This window comes from Dromaius novaehollandiae, chromosome 10 (genome assembly GCF_036370855.1).
Source record: "Dromaius novaehollandiae isolate bDroNov1 chromosome 10, bDroNov1.hap1, whole genome shotgun sequence".
Taxonomy (NCBI): domain Eukaryota; kingdom Metazoa; phylum Chordata; class Aves; order Casuariiformes; family Dromaiidae; genus Dromaius; species Dromaius novaehollandiae.
In genome coordinates, this window is record NC_088107.1 from 11,511,510 (window position 1) to 11,526,974 (window position 15,465).

A 15,465-nucleotide genomic window follows, 5' to 3' on the forward strand; every position below is an offset into this window, starting at 1 on the left:
TAGACCATTAGGCTTTGTATGGCGAAGTTACCGACAGAGAATGAGATTTATTTAGCCAGTGAATTTTATTAGATAATGTGTGGGTTTCCTTGATGTATTGTAAGATAGAGGAAAAAGCAGCCACGAGTGTAAGAACACAAAGTTTTGAGACTGTCTCCTAATCCCTTTCTGCTTTTCTCATGTCCTTCCCAGCCTTTAGCTCCCTTCCAGCTTTTCCCCGTTCTCTCTCCGCGTTCAGGTCTGGCCCCTCACCTCTGCTGCACTGTCTGGATGCTAGTGGGGAAACAACCGTTTCTTCCTCTCGTGAGCGTTGCTTCCCAGTAATCTCTAGTCATGAGCTGAATCAAATTCACCTTAGCCTAGAGCATGTTTAGTCCAGACAGAACATCTGAGGCTTGTTTATTAAACCTCTGTTGCCTGCGTATGAATGCGTTTCAGACTCTTGCAACTTGGTTATGTTTACATGGATTTTTGTAGCATAATGAAAGGCACCTGTCAGTTTAATAGTTTTACAGTTATTTCTTCTGCTCTCATTCTCAGAAATGACTGGAACCTATTTATTTCTAAGGAAAATTTAATTTTTAGGCACACAGTCATCATGGAAAATTTCAATTCTAATGGTTAAAATTTGACAAATATATAAGCAGCTGAAAACAAAGGTATGAATTGGAAATTGTTAAGCGGCATTAACTATAGGCATCTTTTGGCTGCGGTACCTAGGACACATAGCGTCAGCTGAAACTGCTGATAGCAGTGCATACTCGCTAATACCGTTTCCATCCCATACAAATCTTCCCAGCTAATCGAGGAAAGCTCCCAACCACACAGGAAGTTAATTTTAACTGAAGTGCTACAATCTTTTCTGCCTCCAGCCTATGTGCTCACACCGCTGCAACATGTAAAGCAATCACCTTAAAGATTGTCTAATTTAATATGATTAGGAGATTGCTCTAGTGTATAACATAAGAAGATTCATGAAACCGAGTATATATAACTTGCTCCAGCTATGATACGCACACCCTTCTCCCTTCTAAGCTTATTACAGAGAAGGTTTGAGATCCCCTGGTGAGCTTCTTATCTCCACTCATTAAGAATATCCTAATGGGCATGGTAAGTGCCTTTCTGTGCGAGTTGGGGTGGACATATAACATCATGGACTCTTTCTGCCTGACGTGAGGTAGCTCTGTAATTGCAGACGGTGCTCTCAGACATGTCTTGCACAGGGGAATAGCTCAGTTGTGACTCAAAACAATTTCCTATTAAAATATTTAACAGACAAGCACTAACTTATTGTGGACATAAGCAAAGTACGAATCATCCTAATCATCTCTGACACATTTTTCTGTACAGGAAAAGGCAATGTAGAAGGAAAGACAATTATATCAGCTACAGATAGATATATTAAATAATTACTAATTTTTCAGTATCTTACCGCAAGGTTGATTATTCAAGTGGTTGTGCTGTGCCATGTGTATAGCTCAATCTCAGAAGGAATTTAAGTGGGGAGGGCAAAAATTATAAGGCGGCCAGGGACAGAATTCAGATGCAAATGTAATAATCTGTGTGACTTGTATATATGGAATATAGGCACATCTCACAAAATAGCAAGTGCAAGATAGCAGCATGAATAGGATCCACAGACAAGACAGTCCACATACAAATGTCCAACTTGTGTGTGCAAAAATGTGATCATGGAATATTTCCTGCAAAACTTCTGTATGTTTAAAATTTAACTCATGACTTTGGAGGGTGCTTCTGAAGTTAGGCTTTTTATGCCCACGTGCTCTTTTCTTAAGGATTGAGCCACACTGTTGAATCAATTGAACTCTTTTGCTATGAAAATTTTCAACCGGGTATGTTGCTATATTTTCTGCTCATATTAAAGGCAGGGAGGGGAAATGCAGAGGCCAGAGGACTGGCCTAAAGCTTCTCAGTAGCTTAAGAATACTATTTCCTGAGAATTCTTGGGAAAGCAAAATGCAGTAGCGTGGTGGTAGCTTCAAAACAGTTACCTCAGACACCATCTGTCCACTGTGACTCACGGCTTCGTTACTGACCACGCTCCAGGCCCTGCCACCTCTCCGCCTGGTCCTGTTGGGCTTCTGCCTTGACTCCCCTCCCCTGCTAGTACTCATCTGTACCGCCCTGCCTAGAAAATACAGCACCTCTGACTGATGGGAGGAGAAACGAGAAGTTTCTCCAACGGGAAGTTGGTGGTGTTGCTTTGGGAAGCGTAGGTGGATGGTAGCTGGGAAAGCCATGCTCCATCGCTGCCGCGCATCTCCCTCGCTCACGGCCATGGGTTTGCTGCCTCGGCGCAGGTGGTTGCTTTGTCTACGGCTAAAGCGGACCCAGCTGTGACTTCTGTAGCCTTAGGACCTGGCCTGTTATATATAGCTGATGTATTAGCAAGCCCTGCACCACCACCACACTTATGATCTGAAACTGCTCCTGAACTGTCTGGGAGAAATACTCTTCACTCCTCTTTCCCATTTTCTCTATGTATAAGAGGTAGTTATATCCTCTTAGTAATAGCAGAAGAGAAGGAAATAGAATATATGTGACAGCAGAACTGCCTCTAAGCAGAAGGTCTCAGGTTTTGTATGCTGGCATGGGTGGCTGACAGCATTATGCACACCAAGAAACTGTTTGTGCCATTTGTGCTAAGGTGGTTTTCTGTGCTCTTAATATATGTGGAGTATTTTATTTCCTTTTTCATTTATCAGCAGGAAAATTTGCTGCTTCCCATCCTTTCCCAAGAGTTTAACTACAGCTTGTCAGAGGAATTGTTCACAAAGTGTGTTCAAGAGTTGCCTTAAACTCTCAAACTCTTAAACTGTGTTTTCAACTCAAGATCTGGGCAAAGCTGAGCAGATTCTTAACTTACCCCTTGCAGCCTACACACAAGAGAAAAAGAGAGCTGCATCCTTGCACTGTGTCCATGGGATGACTCTCCTCTAGAGCTCTAATAGTGACTATCTTCACTAAAGACTAGAAACCTTTACTCATTCGCTGCAGCCTCCACAGACACCAGTGCTGGGACACTGGTAAAAATGTGGACGTTTCGAGGAGATGTTTTAGTTTAGGATTTAGTCAGTTTGAATTTTGCTGTTGCGACATTAGCAATACATGGTTGCATGTATGTGTATATAAACTGTAGAGTTTCCTTTGGGGAGAAATGGGAATACATCCGCCTCCTTTCTGATTTAAGGTCACTAAGTATGCACTAGAAAGCTGTATTAATATCTGTAAATGGAAAGCAAACACTGTAAACAAGAGAAAAGCTCCACCTCTCTGCTAAGTATTGTGGAGATAAGACTGGTTTGGAGAGGTAATGGAGGTATGGAAGGTAATAGACAACAAATAAAATTATCCTGGACAGATTCAAATCAGAAATCGCAACCCCTACACTCAGAGATTTTGTATGAAATTTTTCTGATAGGGATTTAAACTGAAATGAGGTATAAATTTGAAAGGATGCAAAATCCTATCTGATGTGAAAGTGAAAGTGAGGTGGTTGCCACATGTGTGTAGCGGAGGTGGCTGGGCGACTGGCAGCACCAGCACTGCTGTAGGTAGCTCGGGAACACATAGCCCCATTGTGCACAGTGTGGGCTAATCAGCTACATTTTTATTCAGCTTGTGGATAGGTGTTTTTTTTTCCATAATTACTCTGCTGTCAATAGCTGAGCTGATGACCGTACAGCAATGCTTCCCCTCGCAGAGAAGGCAGAAATCCATACGCTATTTTATGAGCTGGTGTCCCAACGATGGTCTCTGCAGGTGCTCCCAACAGCCGTGTTTGGGTGCCACCACCACGTCTGTTGGCACCACCAACAGCCACAGTCCTGGCCCTGCTCCAGACCAAATGCAGGTGCTCGAAGAGGCGTTTCGCTCTCTCCGCTATGCCCTGCCCTTACAGCGGTCACCCTCCCTGGGGCCACCCGTTCCTCCCCAGACGTGACCCACCGCCTCCAGCCCCCCGTTCCTCCTCCACTGGTGCGACCGCCGGCGGCTGGTGCTTTCCGGCAGGCCCTGGCCAGCGCGGGCCCAAGGGGCTGGCTCGGGTCCGCAGGAGCGAGTCCCCGGGCTGGGGAAACCGCCGCTGCCGTCTTAACCAAACCTAGGGAAAAACGTTCCCTAAACATCCCCGCTCACGACCTGATTGCCGGCGCTCCCCTCGTCTGCTTCTCCAGACATCGCTACAGCAGAATGAACACCACTAACTGCCCATCTCTGAACGTAGCAGTTCAGCTACATTTGCCAGGTGGAAACAGCAACACACGGGTCTCGGCTGTGTGACCGCTGGACGCTCCCCTCCACAGAGGCGCCTGTTAAAAGCTGCCGGCGTTTGGCGGGACCCGGGCCCAGGCGTCCCCTGAGGGCGAGCCCTCGCTGGGGATTTCGGGGGATCCCAGGCCCGGGCCCCTCAGGAGCGGGAGGGCAGACGCGGGTGTGACTTCTGCGGCGCTGGAGGCCGCGGGGAGAGGCCGGGGCGGCGGCGGGGAGAGCCTGGGGCGCCGCTTCGGCGGGGCGCAGGCCTCGGCGGACCGGGCCCTGCGGGCGAGAGGCCCGCGGGCCCCGCGAGCCCGCCCGCGCCGCCCTGGGCCTCTGTGGCGGGGCGCCCGGCGGGCCCCAGGGCCGGCGGGGAGCGGGGGGGGGTCCGCGGGGCCCGGCCGGCTGCGGCCCCTCTCCCCGCGCCTCCATGTCGGGCGCGCTGAAGCACCATGTCGCGCTTCGGCGGGGAAGGCAGGGCCGGCGGCCGCGCCGTGCTCTGCTGTTTTCACAGAAAGCGATCTGTGTACCTAGAAAATAACAGGAAGGGAGCGCGCGGGGGGGGGGGGGGGGAGGCGCGCGCGGGGAGGGGGGAGAAGATGCTGTTTTCGGTCGCTGCCCGAGGAGTAATTCGGAGGAGACGGCTCCATCTTCGCGGGGCCGCGGCGGCGCGGCGGGGATGGAGCGGGCGGCGCAGGCAGCTCGCACGGGGGGGCCGCGGGCAGCGCCGCGCCCGCCCGCCCGCGGGTGAGGGCTCCCCGGCCGCCCCCGCCCGGCAGCCGGCTCCCTGGTAGCGGGGGCTGCTGGGGTTGTGTCCAGGGCCTCCCCCTCCCCCGCGAACACTCTCACACTCGCACACACTCACACACACCCCGGCTCCGCGCCCGCCGCCGCCGCCGCAGAGCGCGGGATCGCCCGCGGCCCGGCCCCGCTCCCGGCTGCGCCCCGCGCCCGGGCGCGTCGCACCCCGCAGGGGCGGACCCGGCTGCCCCGCGGCCGCGCGTGTGGGGCGGGCGGGGGGACACGGCGGCTCCCGCGGCGGCTCCCGATGGCTCGTCCGCGGCCCCGCGAGTACAAGGCTGGAGACCTGGTGTTCGCCAAAATGAAGGGGTACCCGCACTGGCCGGCCCGGGTGAGTACCGCCGCGGGGGCGCCGGCCCGCCGCGCCTGCCCGCGCCCAGCCGCCGCGCCGGGGCCGGGCCGGGCCGTGGCGAGCCGCCGCCGCAGGCCGGGGCGCGGGCGCGCGCCCACCCCGCGGTTATTGTGCATCTTTTCTTTGATGTGCGGATTTCTCCCCGGCCCCCCGGGGGGAGGAGGAGGAGGAGGAGGAGGAGGAGGAGGAGGAGGAGGAAGGGGGAGCGGGAGGGGGGCGAGCGCGGCTCTACCTGGGCTGTTATGGCGGGGAGGCGGCAGCGGAGGCCCCGCGCGGCGGTGATGCTGTTTATCATGCGCCCTCCCTCGCCCCGGCCCCCGGCGCTCCCGGGGGGCGGCGGAGGCGCCCCGGCCCCCCCCGCTGCCGGCGCCCGCCGCGGGCCGCTCGGGGCCCGGCGCAGGCCCTGGGGCAGGACGCCGCCGCCGCCGCCCGGGCCCGGCCCGCCCCGGCGTCCGGGAGGGCCTGGGCGCGGCGAGGCCTGGGGCCGGCCCGGGCCAGGGGACAAGGCCCGGGGCGAGGCCCGGGGGCGCTTGCGGGGGGACAAGGCCTGGGGGCATGTGTGGGGAAGGGGACAAGGCCTGGGGGCCATGGGAAGGGGACAAGGCCTGGGGGACATGTGTGGGGAGGGGGACAAGGCCTGGGGAACGTGTGGGGAAGAGGACAAGGCTTGGAGCAAGGCCCAGGTCAAGGCCTAGGGGACATGCATGGCAAATGGGTCAGGGCCTGGGGACACGTGGGGAAGGAGGACAAGGCCTGGGGGACGTGTGTGGAGAAGGGGCGAAGGCTTAGTGGCACGTATGGGAAATGGGTCAGAGCTTGGGGCACATGTGGAAGGGGACAAGGCTTGGGAACACGTGTGTGGAAGGGGGCAGGGCCTGGGGACACGTGGAGAAGGGGGCAGGGCCTGGGGACATGTGTGTGGAAGGGGAAAAGGCTTGGGGATCCGTGTGTGGAAGGGGAAAAGGCTTGGGGATCCGTGTGTGGAAGGGGAAAAGGCTAGGGGATCCATGTGTGGAAGGGGTTGGGGCTTGGGGACATGTGGAGAAAGGGACAAGGCCTGGGGACATATGTGTGGATGGGGACAAGGCTTGGGGACACATGGAGAAGGGGACAAGACCTGGAGACACTCGTGGGGATGGGGACAAGGCTTGGGGACATGTGGAGAAGGGGACAAGATGTGGGGACACACGTGGGGATGGGTACAGGGCCTGGGGACACGTGTGGAAGGGGACAAGGCCTGGTGAGCAGAAGTGGAAGGAAGGAGGGCAAGGCCTGGAATCAGGCTGCAGTCGTTGCTGGGCGGCAGATGCGCAGGAAAGCACCGTATTTCGGGCGCTGGTGGGAGCGGGAGCGTGGCTTGGTGCGGAGAGGCTGGGCTGAGGTGAAACAGGACCTGGGCCTGAGGTGTGTGGTGTGTTAACTCAGGGTGTTGCCTTCCATATATCTCCTTGCCTACCCTGCTGTATGCAGGCTTTTGGGTGCTGGGCCTCCCGCTCAGCCGCTGGCTTTGTGTTTTACTGTGTTGACTTTATTTCTTTCATAGTCCTTTGTTATTTTTTATTTTACGCTGCTGCAGTATAGCCGAGGTGGAAAAGCGCCGTGGCCATTTGGCAGTCAGATAAGCACCCATTGTATTTAAACATCCATATTTGGTGCAGCCACCATAATGCAGAGCAGAGCTTTCTCCAGGGGGGTCTGGTACCACGCATGGCACACTTACAAGGCCTGTCCCTTCCCTCCTTTTCAGTCACTGTTGTGTAAACGCATTGTGTAACACATGTTGTGTGAACTCATTAGCAGGCATCAGCCAGTGAGAGTCTATTTATTTGTTGTCCTTTCCAAACTTACTGGGACAATTTGGTGGTGCTTTATGCCTTTGTTTTCTAGTCAAGGAAAGTTAATGGTGTTTCTAGCCTGTAAGAGCATGAAAATAATAATGTTGTGTACAACATGCAGGAGAACAGAGAAGGGCAGGATCAAGATAGACTGACATTTAGCCTTATCCTTGAGAAGTGAGCACTGGAAAAGGTTGAGTGTAAGTGGTGAAAAGTGAATTGAAACACATGGTGAGTATAACTGAGAAAGCAGAAGTGGCAGTGAACAGCAGGCACTAGACAAGGAGTGAAGGCCAACACCACAGATTTAAGCAAAGGTTGATAAAGAAAGAATAGTGAGAGGGTGCTAAATATCTAGAAGCCTGTAAATGAGGTGGTGCATTCAATTATTTTGGCAGAGCAGACTAAAATCAGTATGCAAAAGGCCTAACTTAATCAAAACTGGGTTGTGTTTTTGTTATTTTACCATTATACCTGTTGGCGGATGTACTACCTAAAAAGTGGCAATTTATGTCAGCAGAACAGCAGGATCCACTGAAAATCGACTTCTTTCTTACCTCCATTATGGTTTAATTTGCTGTGAAAATTTTAATGTGAACAGTTGAGACCATTACCACGTTGAAGCATGTTAATCCTTTTGCTTTTCAAGCCTTTTTAAAACCATGAAATGTTTACCCAGAAACAGAACAGGGCCTTTTGTTTTAATGACCTTTTCTCTCCTTTTAAAAAAATCATATATGCTATGCAGATGGTCGTAGCCTTTGATGAGGTGTCTAAATAGGTATCTGAATGATAATAATGTCCAATAGAGTACATCTTCACTAGGAAAAAAATAGGTGTGCATAACTAACTTCCTTTGTGTGAACTAACAGGATGTAAAGTTTGAGTAAAGACAAAGCGGTCTCTGGTTTTAACATGACTTAGCAGGCCGAGGTAGGAACTGTGGTGGAGCCCAGAGTTTACCATCAGATAGCAATCCAGCAGGCAGGCTAGGGGGGCATTAGTACTGGTTTTTAGGACACGTGAGTGTCAAGAGGCACAGAATGGGCTCCTGTGCCATGTGATGCAGTTACATGTAACTTCGTGTTACGTCAGGGTGATGTCTGCCCCTAAACTTCACATGTAACTCATTAAAAATACAGTTCATATGGTCCTTACTAGGACTTTACCTCATTTTGGTTGTGAGATCTTATCTGATGTGCACTGGCAATGCCCCTTCTTTTTAAGTGAGGGAAAAGCCCAGTGAGGACTCTAGTCTTTATTTTGTTTCCTGGGAAATGTTATTGTGTACAAATGCGGCAAGGAAAGGAGTTAATTTTTAGCTGAGGCTGCAAGTCAGGTATTCTGATTAATTAAATGCCTTCTATCCAACGGATTCACTTGTTTCCAAGTCCTTGAGTGTTTGTTACCTAGTTTTTTATTCATTATGCAATTAGTGTTTTTGATCTTTGTGTCCTCATGTAAAAACCTACACATTTTGTTCTAACATACTAGCTTGATAATAGAAGTAATAATACTTTTAAAAAGCAGTGTTGTTATTGTCCCTACAAAACAGTGCTTTGCATCTCTGAGACCTTTGGCAGGAATTTTCTATGCAAACTTCTTAAATTGTATTTAGTAAAGCTGAGAAGTGTTAAAGCAGGGCTGCGTCTATCCCTGTAATGAAGTGTTGCACAGGCATACCTGACCTGGCTCTGAATCAACTGTTATTTTTTGGGCATGGGTAGAGTCATACAGAAAACCTAACTCAGATCCCAGCACCGCTGCATCAGGGCAGAACTGCGCCTAGCTCAATTCCTCTTGCCTCTCATTAGGTGTAATGCTTCTGGGCCAAGCCAGCTCCATGAGGCACTACACTGCAGATGTATCCAGCGTAGTTAGCAATCTCTAATCGCAGACCATTAGCTTTCCACCCCCTCTCTTTGGACTTAGGATCTAATGATCAGCAGGAACAAGACTAGCAAGCTTGACTTCCTGCGCAGTGAGGAATGAGATAGAGACTTCTTTGAAGAAAGTGGCCGGATAGTGATAACATGCAGAGGGACCGTTGGAAAATTCTGCTTAAACATTGATGGTGCATTATAGATGGCATTTAAGGTTTCTTTGTGAGTTGTTGTAGAATTAATTTGACAAGGACCAAATTCACCACACCTAGCCGAAACAGTAACGGCCAGTAAATCTTACTTATCTCATGAAAGATGTCACTTAGGTAATCTTGCCTTGAAGGTCTGCTTTGTGTTTTGGTGTCACGTTTTCTTCGTCAAAGCCCAAATTTCCCTTAGCTTGACTGGAGGACAGTGAATAGCTACTGGGTTTAGTAAGTTTAATAAGTTTAATAGTGAGTGGATAAAGCACTGGCAGCAGTTTGACATAGCAGGGTTTTTTATGTTAGCCTGTGATGCCAGTTGTCCTAAGATGCTCATCAAACACATGACCAGATTGTCAGATGGTGTAATCCAATAAATAAGCAATTGTATATCCAGGATGCATATGCAAACGTAGAGCAAAGGTGCTCTTGTGGTTAAGATATTGGGTTGGCAGTTAGGAAATAAGGATTCAATTCATTCTACATTTCATGAGCGCCCTTTGCCTCTGAATCACTAAATCCCTCTGTCTTAGTTCCCCATGTGTACAAGATGGTTAACGGCACTGTTTTATCTTTAGAAAGGTGTTGTGTAGACAAAATCACTAACGTTTATGAGTTGCTTGGCTACTACCATGATAGGAGTTGTATTAGCACCTAGGTAGAAATCTCTTTCTTCAGATATCCTAGTTTATCTAGGATAGATGTCCTGGTTTATTGAGAAATTGCCCCTTGAATAGTCACTCAGATGAGATAAAAGGGAAAAACTAGTGGTAGATCAGAAAGATCAATAATGGTGTTTGTTTTATGAGTGACCCTGAAGAAACAATAAGCACTTAGTTGCTGAAATTAGCTGCTGATTTAAAAATAGGAAGGAAGCTGTTAATGCAACTGAAGAGAGAAAGGAGAAAAAAATCTGGAATGACCTCAATAAAATAAGAGCATGCCCAGGTGAAGGGCTGATGCCATTATCGAACAGAAATGTGGGCTGATACAGCGAGGGAGAAAAGAACTGGATCTGAGTAAACGCAGGTAGTTTGTGTAGGGATGGTTAAACTGATTTGAGACAGTTCAAAAGCGATCCAAACAGGTAAAGTAATGTATTTTAACATAAAACACACAAATGTTTAGACTTATTTAGAACATTTCACGTTAGGGGGAGATCAAAGCCTTTAAAGTGACAGTGTCACACTAACTGTTATGCAGGTGTATTTACTGTCTTGAGAATCTGAACTTCCAGTTTTCTGGACTCCTTTTCTTGTGCTTCTCTTATGCCGTTCCTTTATTGCTGCTTTGAATTAACACTTACTTGAACTCCAGATTTGTTAGTCATCTGACAACCGCTATATATAAATACCACTATTAAAAAGTATCTGCCAATAGTGATGACAAAATGGCATTTGGGCACTTTCATGTATTAGGGTGGCAAATGGGTATGAAATTTTCAGTATATTGCTTATAGTAATATAAATAAGTGCTGTCATTTTAATGGGAACTAGTGTCTGTGGTGGGCTTGGCATCATGGACTACTTTCATAAAATGCAAGGATTGTGTAATAATTTTTAGCTCTGTGCATTTTTTTTATTATTATGGACTATGTGCCTGTACAGCAAGGCATGAAAGTAAGGCACCTTAAAGTAAGAACTCTAGTAATCTCATAGAAGGACTTAAAGGTAAGCTTATGCTTATATATTTTCTTAGACTGGAGCCTAGAACAATAGGCTACTAGTACTGTAGTATTATAGTATAATATAGTATTAGAGAATATTAAAAATAATTATTACTACACTGACACAACTCCAGAAGACTGTCAACATCAGTAAAAAAAAAAAAAAAGGTGAAAAAAATGTTTTTATACATATACACAGGCATTTTAGAAAACGAACCTCTGTCTCCCAGTTTTGTGAAGGATGGATGGAGCTAGTGGGTTGATGGTGGTGAAGCTCTCAGTGTAGCACCAAGGTTTGAGTTCGGACTCAGGTAAAATACAAGGTATTCAACTAACAACAACTTTGGTCAGTTATAATTGCAAGTATAACAGCTTGGAAATATCAAACTCTAAAACAGATCATAGAAAAAATATTCTGCATTTTAAGTGTTTGATACTTAAAACAGACCATTTGTTTTCTTATTAGGATAAGGATAAGGGAAGGTAGGTTTTCCCTGGCAGGGTTTATCTTTTTTGGCAAAGAATGACAGACAAAAATCAGATTAGATCCAGAAAACTTCAAAGGGTCCATCAGAAATAGACAACAGATCTTTCTCTATGTTTTTCTGCCAAAACTCAGTCTGCAATCTTTTGAGCTTTTCTCCTTGGCCATTTGGGACTTGTCCAGTCCTTTCCCATGTGCTCTTCTCCTTTTTCCTCTTTTGGTTGCTCTGTATTATGCCATCACTTTTGCCCTGTCTCTAAATAAGAGTCTCTTGTGACTTCTTCTTCACCAATTCTGAGCCTCTTCCTGCGCTCCCTCTCCTTAATTATGTACCTCACTCATATATATCACTCTTCGGAGTTCTGCAAGCAATTTTTCATGGCAGGAGGTCTCTGTTTGTTCCTTTCTGAGATCAAATGTGATTTTCTGATTAGCTGCAAAGGTCTATCTTTACTCAGGAACTAATTCTGAAGTTGGCTACTTCAGGCAGCACTCCTATGGCTTCTGTTGTCGTGCATCCGAAAAGATCACATTTAAGGGAGTAAGTCCTTTATGGAACTGTTTCTTGCTTTCTCACCTTTTTGCACCAGGTTGACACATGTTGCTTTGATAACATGTGTTTAAATTTTCCTTTGCAGATACCTGGTCATATTTAGAGTAGGTGTGAGTGCCTTTCAGTGACTTCATCAGCTCATTGAGTACTGGTTCCTTCATTTCTTAAAACTAAAATAACAGGGAGTGAGGTGGGAATTCTCCTAATATTTGGAAGGTGGATAACCTCAGTAATTTATGTTCTTTCTTCATAGTCTTGCATTCTGCTTTTGTTATGACTTAAAAACAGATTTCATCGGAGGATTGGCGCTTAAAATGTATGGAATAATTTTTATACATGAGGTTGAAACATAATTTATGGTAAAACCTTTCCAGTTGCTCTTGTTTGGCAAATGAATCATTTTGGGGCCTAGATGTTCTCTGTTTGATGTTAGCGTAGGCCACGAGATTTGGGAACACTGCTGTAAAATTCAGTTCTTTAACACATCTTTTCTTTTTAATAACCACCCCCAATTGAGCAAGTCTGATCTTTTTCATGTAGATGACTATAGATTAATATGTTTTCTCCTGCAGTACCATGTTTTGTAAGTCCAAAGGAAGCTAACCCAGAATGAAGACAGTAAACTCAAAAGTTTTGAGGCAACAAGCACTAAAAGTTTTTTATACCCATACAGTACAGGCTTTTTCTTAGGCTTTTTTCCATGTAATTTTGACACTACTGAATAATTTTCATCAACTAGTCTCACGGAAATTGTTGGATATATGCTTTGTCTGAAAGAAAGCTACCCTTTTCAGTGAAATCTGTAGCCTGTCAAGTCAATCTGTATGTTCTCACTGCAGAAGGATTTAAGAAATGTTAAGTTTGTATTATGTAGGTTAAATGACAGATATCTTCTTTTATTGTTTGCATTAAAGAAGCTATTAGGAACCCCAACTGGAAAGGAGTTGTTGTAAGCATAGATGGCAAAATGAAGGCTGAGTTTTCAGTCTTAACTCTGCATTTCCTGATTTCCCCATCATAATATTGTATTAACAATAGTCTTCCTGCATTTAGAGTAATAAAAGTCTTGTAGGCAAGTGATTGCTGACAGTAAGGATATATGGTTGTCATTTGAGGATAGACGAAAGGATTTCCAGATAATGCTGAAAAAGTGATGACAATGTAGAGAGCTTGGACATTTTAACTGTTTGAAATGGTGGTGTCTGAGCAGTGGACACCTTCCCACTGTATGCTTGAGAGGCAGCAGGGAGGACCAGTCTGCCTGAGGCCTCTCAGTAATACTGTAATTCAAATGATAAATATAGCAGCAGCCACTGGAAAGTAGCCTGCGTGGAAGAAGGAGGAAGAGGTTGTGGAGCCAGCTTTTTAAAGGTGTTGGGAATTAGATGAACATCAGTGCCTACCTGTATCTTTAGGTACCTGAGTACTTTTAAAATTTGTTCTCTGTGTCATCTGTATCTCTGAGCTCCGGATGCTGTGGCTATGTATGTGTGTGTGTGTATGCACAGACACATACCTGTTCTGTGCATATGTATACACATACCAATACAAAAGATAAAAGCTTAAAACATAGGTGTAACATGTTGCCGTGGTAGCGCATCGCTTGACTCTGAACTCCGATAGAGGCAGCATCAACGGAAAAGGCCCCAGTAGTTTGGCTAATGCACAATAGGAACAACTAGAATAAACAGTTATTTAAAAGATTCCAAGAAATATTTGGCAGACAAGTGAGTATCATGAGGTAAAGCTTCTAAAACTTAAAGAAGGAAATGGATCCAGGCTCTCCTTGCTTCCTCCTCTCAGAAAAGCCTGCATTACTGGCTTTGGACTTCTGAGGTTGTTTTGTTCTTTTGTGTAACAGCCAGTTCTAAGCCTGATAGAGAAAACTGCAAATATACTGTAAATTCATTTCCAGTTTTCCTTTGTTCTACTCAGATTGTTTGACAAGACAGTCTTGATAATACTCATTTTTACTTAAAGGATATATGAGACCTGGATTTGTTTTATTTTGTTTTATTTTATTTTATATACTTTTTTGCTCTGGAAAACAAAAAGAAGGTAAGCAATTTGAGTAAGTACTCCAGCAACTTGAAAAAACACTGAACTTCCCATGTTATGATGTAGTTCCTGCTTCCCTGTTCTGAAGTCCCCTATCTTTCAAGTGGTCTCAGGTCAGCCCAAATATTATCTTTGGCACCACTGCTGCTTCAAGAAGACACGTAATGTTCTTGGATTTCAGCAAGATTTAATCCATGTCTCCTGGCCTTTTGTAAAGCCCTAGTGAAATCTGAAAATGCCTTCAGAGTCAACATAAAGGGAGGAGATGACGTTGTGCTGTGCTCTGGATAGTACAAAGCCTGAAGTTAGAAGGCACAGGTGTCCAGAAGACTGTGGTCTCTGCCTTAGAAAAAAGCATTTAAATCTCTTTCAGTTTTCCATTAGCAAACTGGGAGGATAATTAACATACATTTGTAGCCCTGCAAATACAAACTGGAAACAACTGTTTATTTTGCCTTGCAGCAGTGTGTAAAAACCTAGAGAGAGGCTATTTGCCAGCTCCATTTTGGCTGCTTGAACTGAAGGCATCATGTAACAACAGAGAAAAAACAGGGCAAGGAGTATCATACACCGAAGAGTTCTTCAAGACCTCCAGTTAACAAAGCAACCTACGTACAGCAGAGTGAAAGAGTAGTAAGTGGGGCCAGGGAGGAGGGAAAAGATACCACACTGCAGGGACCTTACGGGGACCACTGTGGTGTCACTGATGTCAACTAGGAAAGTGTGTCAGCCTTAAAAGTCAGTAACTTTGTACTCCTTGGACTTGGAAACACCTACCTGTGAAACTACTTTTATAGCAGAAAAATATAAAACCACACTGAGGCAATGGGTAAGAGAAACCTTAACTCTGGGAAAGCTGAAGACACAGTTGCACAATAAGGCAAACCACTTCTGGGAATCAATCCCATATCAGACTGGATTACTAAATGTACTAAATATAAATACATGTTGAAACTTAGGGAATAATAACATAGGGAATGACTGCACTGAGATACCTAGCATTGGTCTGGAGATGCAGTCCAGGTGTGAAAGCAGGAAAGTGCAAATGGAGGAGCTAATGCTGTAGTTGCAAAGAATAATTCTGGAGTTACAGTCCTTCCCCTGATATGTTTATGGGTTCTGCAGTAGAAAGTCATTGGATAGAAGCAGCTCTTTCTTGCCTGTTTTTCTTTGGCTCCATGAATCTTACCTTGTACAGTGTTCAAGCCTCCATAAAAGGGATGCTGAGAACCCCAATTAATTCTCAGAGGACAGGCTATCTCCCTCAGCTGAAAGCTTAAATCTCCTGTGTCTGAAAAAGCCAAGAATCTGAGTTTCGGTTCCAGGCAATTACCGTAACCGCTAACCTGTTGTTC

At 46.6% G+C, this 15,465-nt stretch overlaps 1 protein-coding gene across 1 annotated transcript in view; it reads left to right on the forward strand.

Moving 5' to 3' along the window:
• Positions 1–4,870: 4,870 nt before the first annotated feature.
• The window catches only part of HDGFL3 (HDGF like 3), a 39,977-nt gene continuing 29,382 nt past the window's right edge, over positions 4,871–15,465 (forward strand). The window contains exon 1 of the mRNA XM_064517303.1: positions 4,871–5,407. Within this exon, the coding sequence (XP_064373373.1) occupies positions 5,324–5,407 (84 nt within the window). The 5' untranslated portion in view covers positions 4,871–5,323. The remainder of the gene's footprint in view (positions 5,408–15,465) is intronic.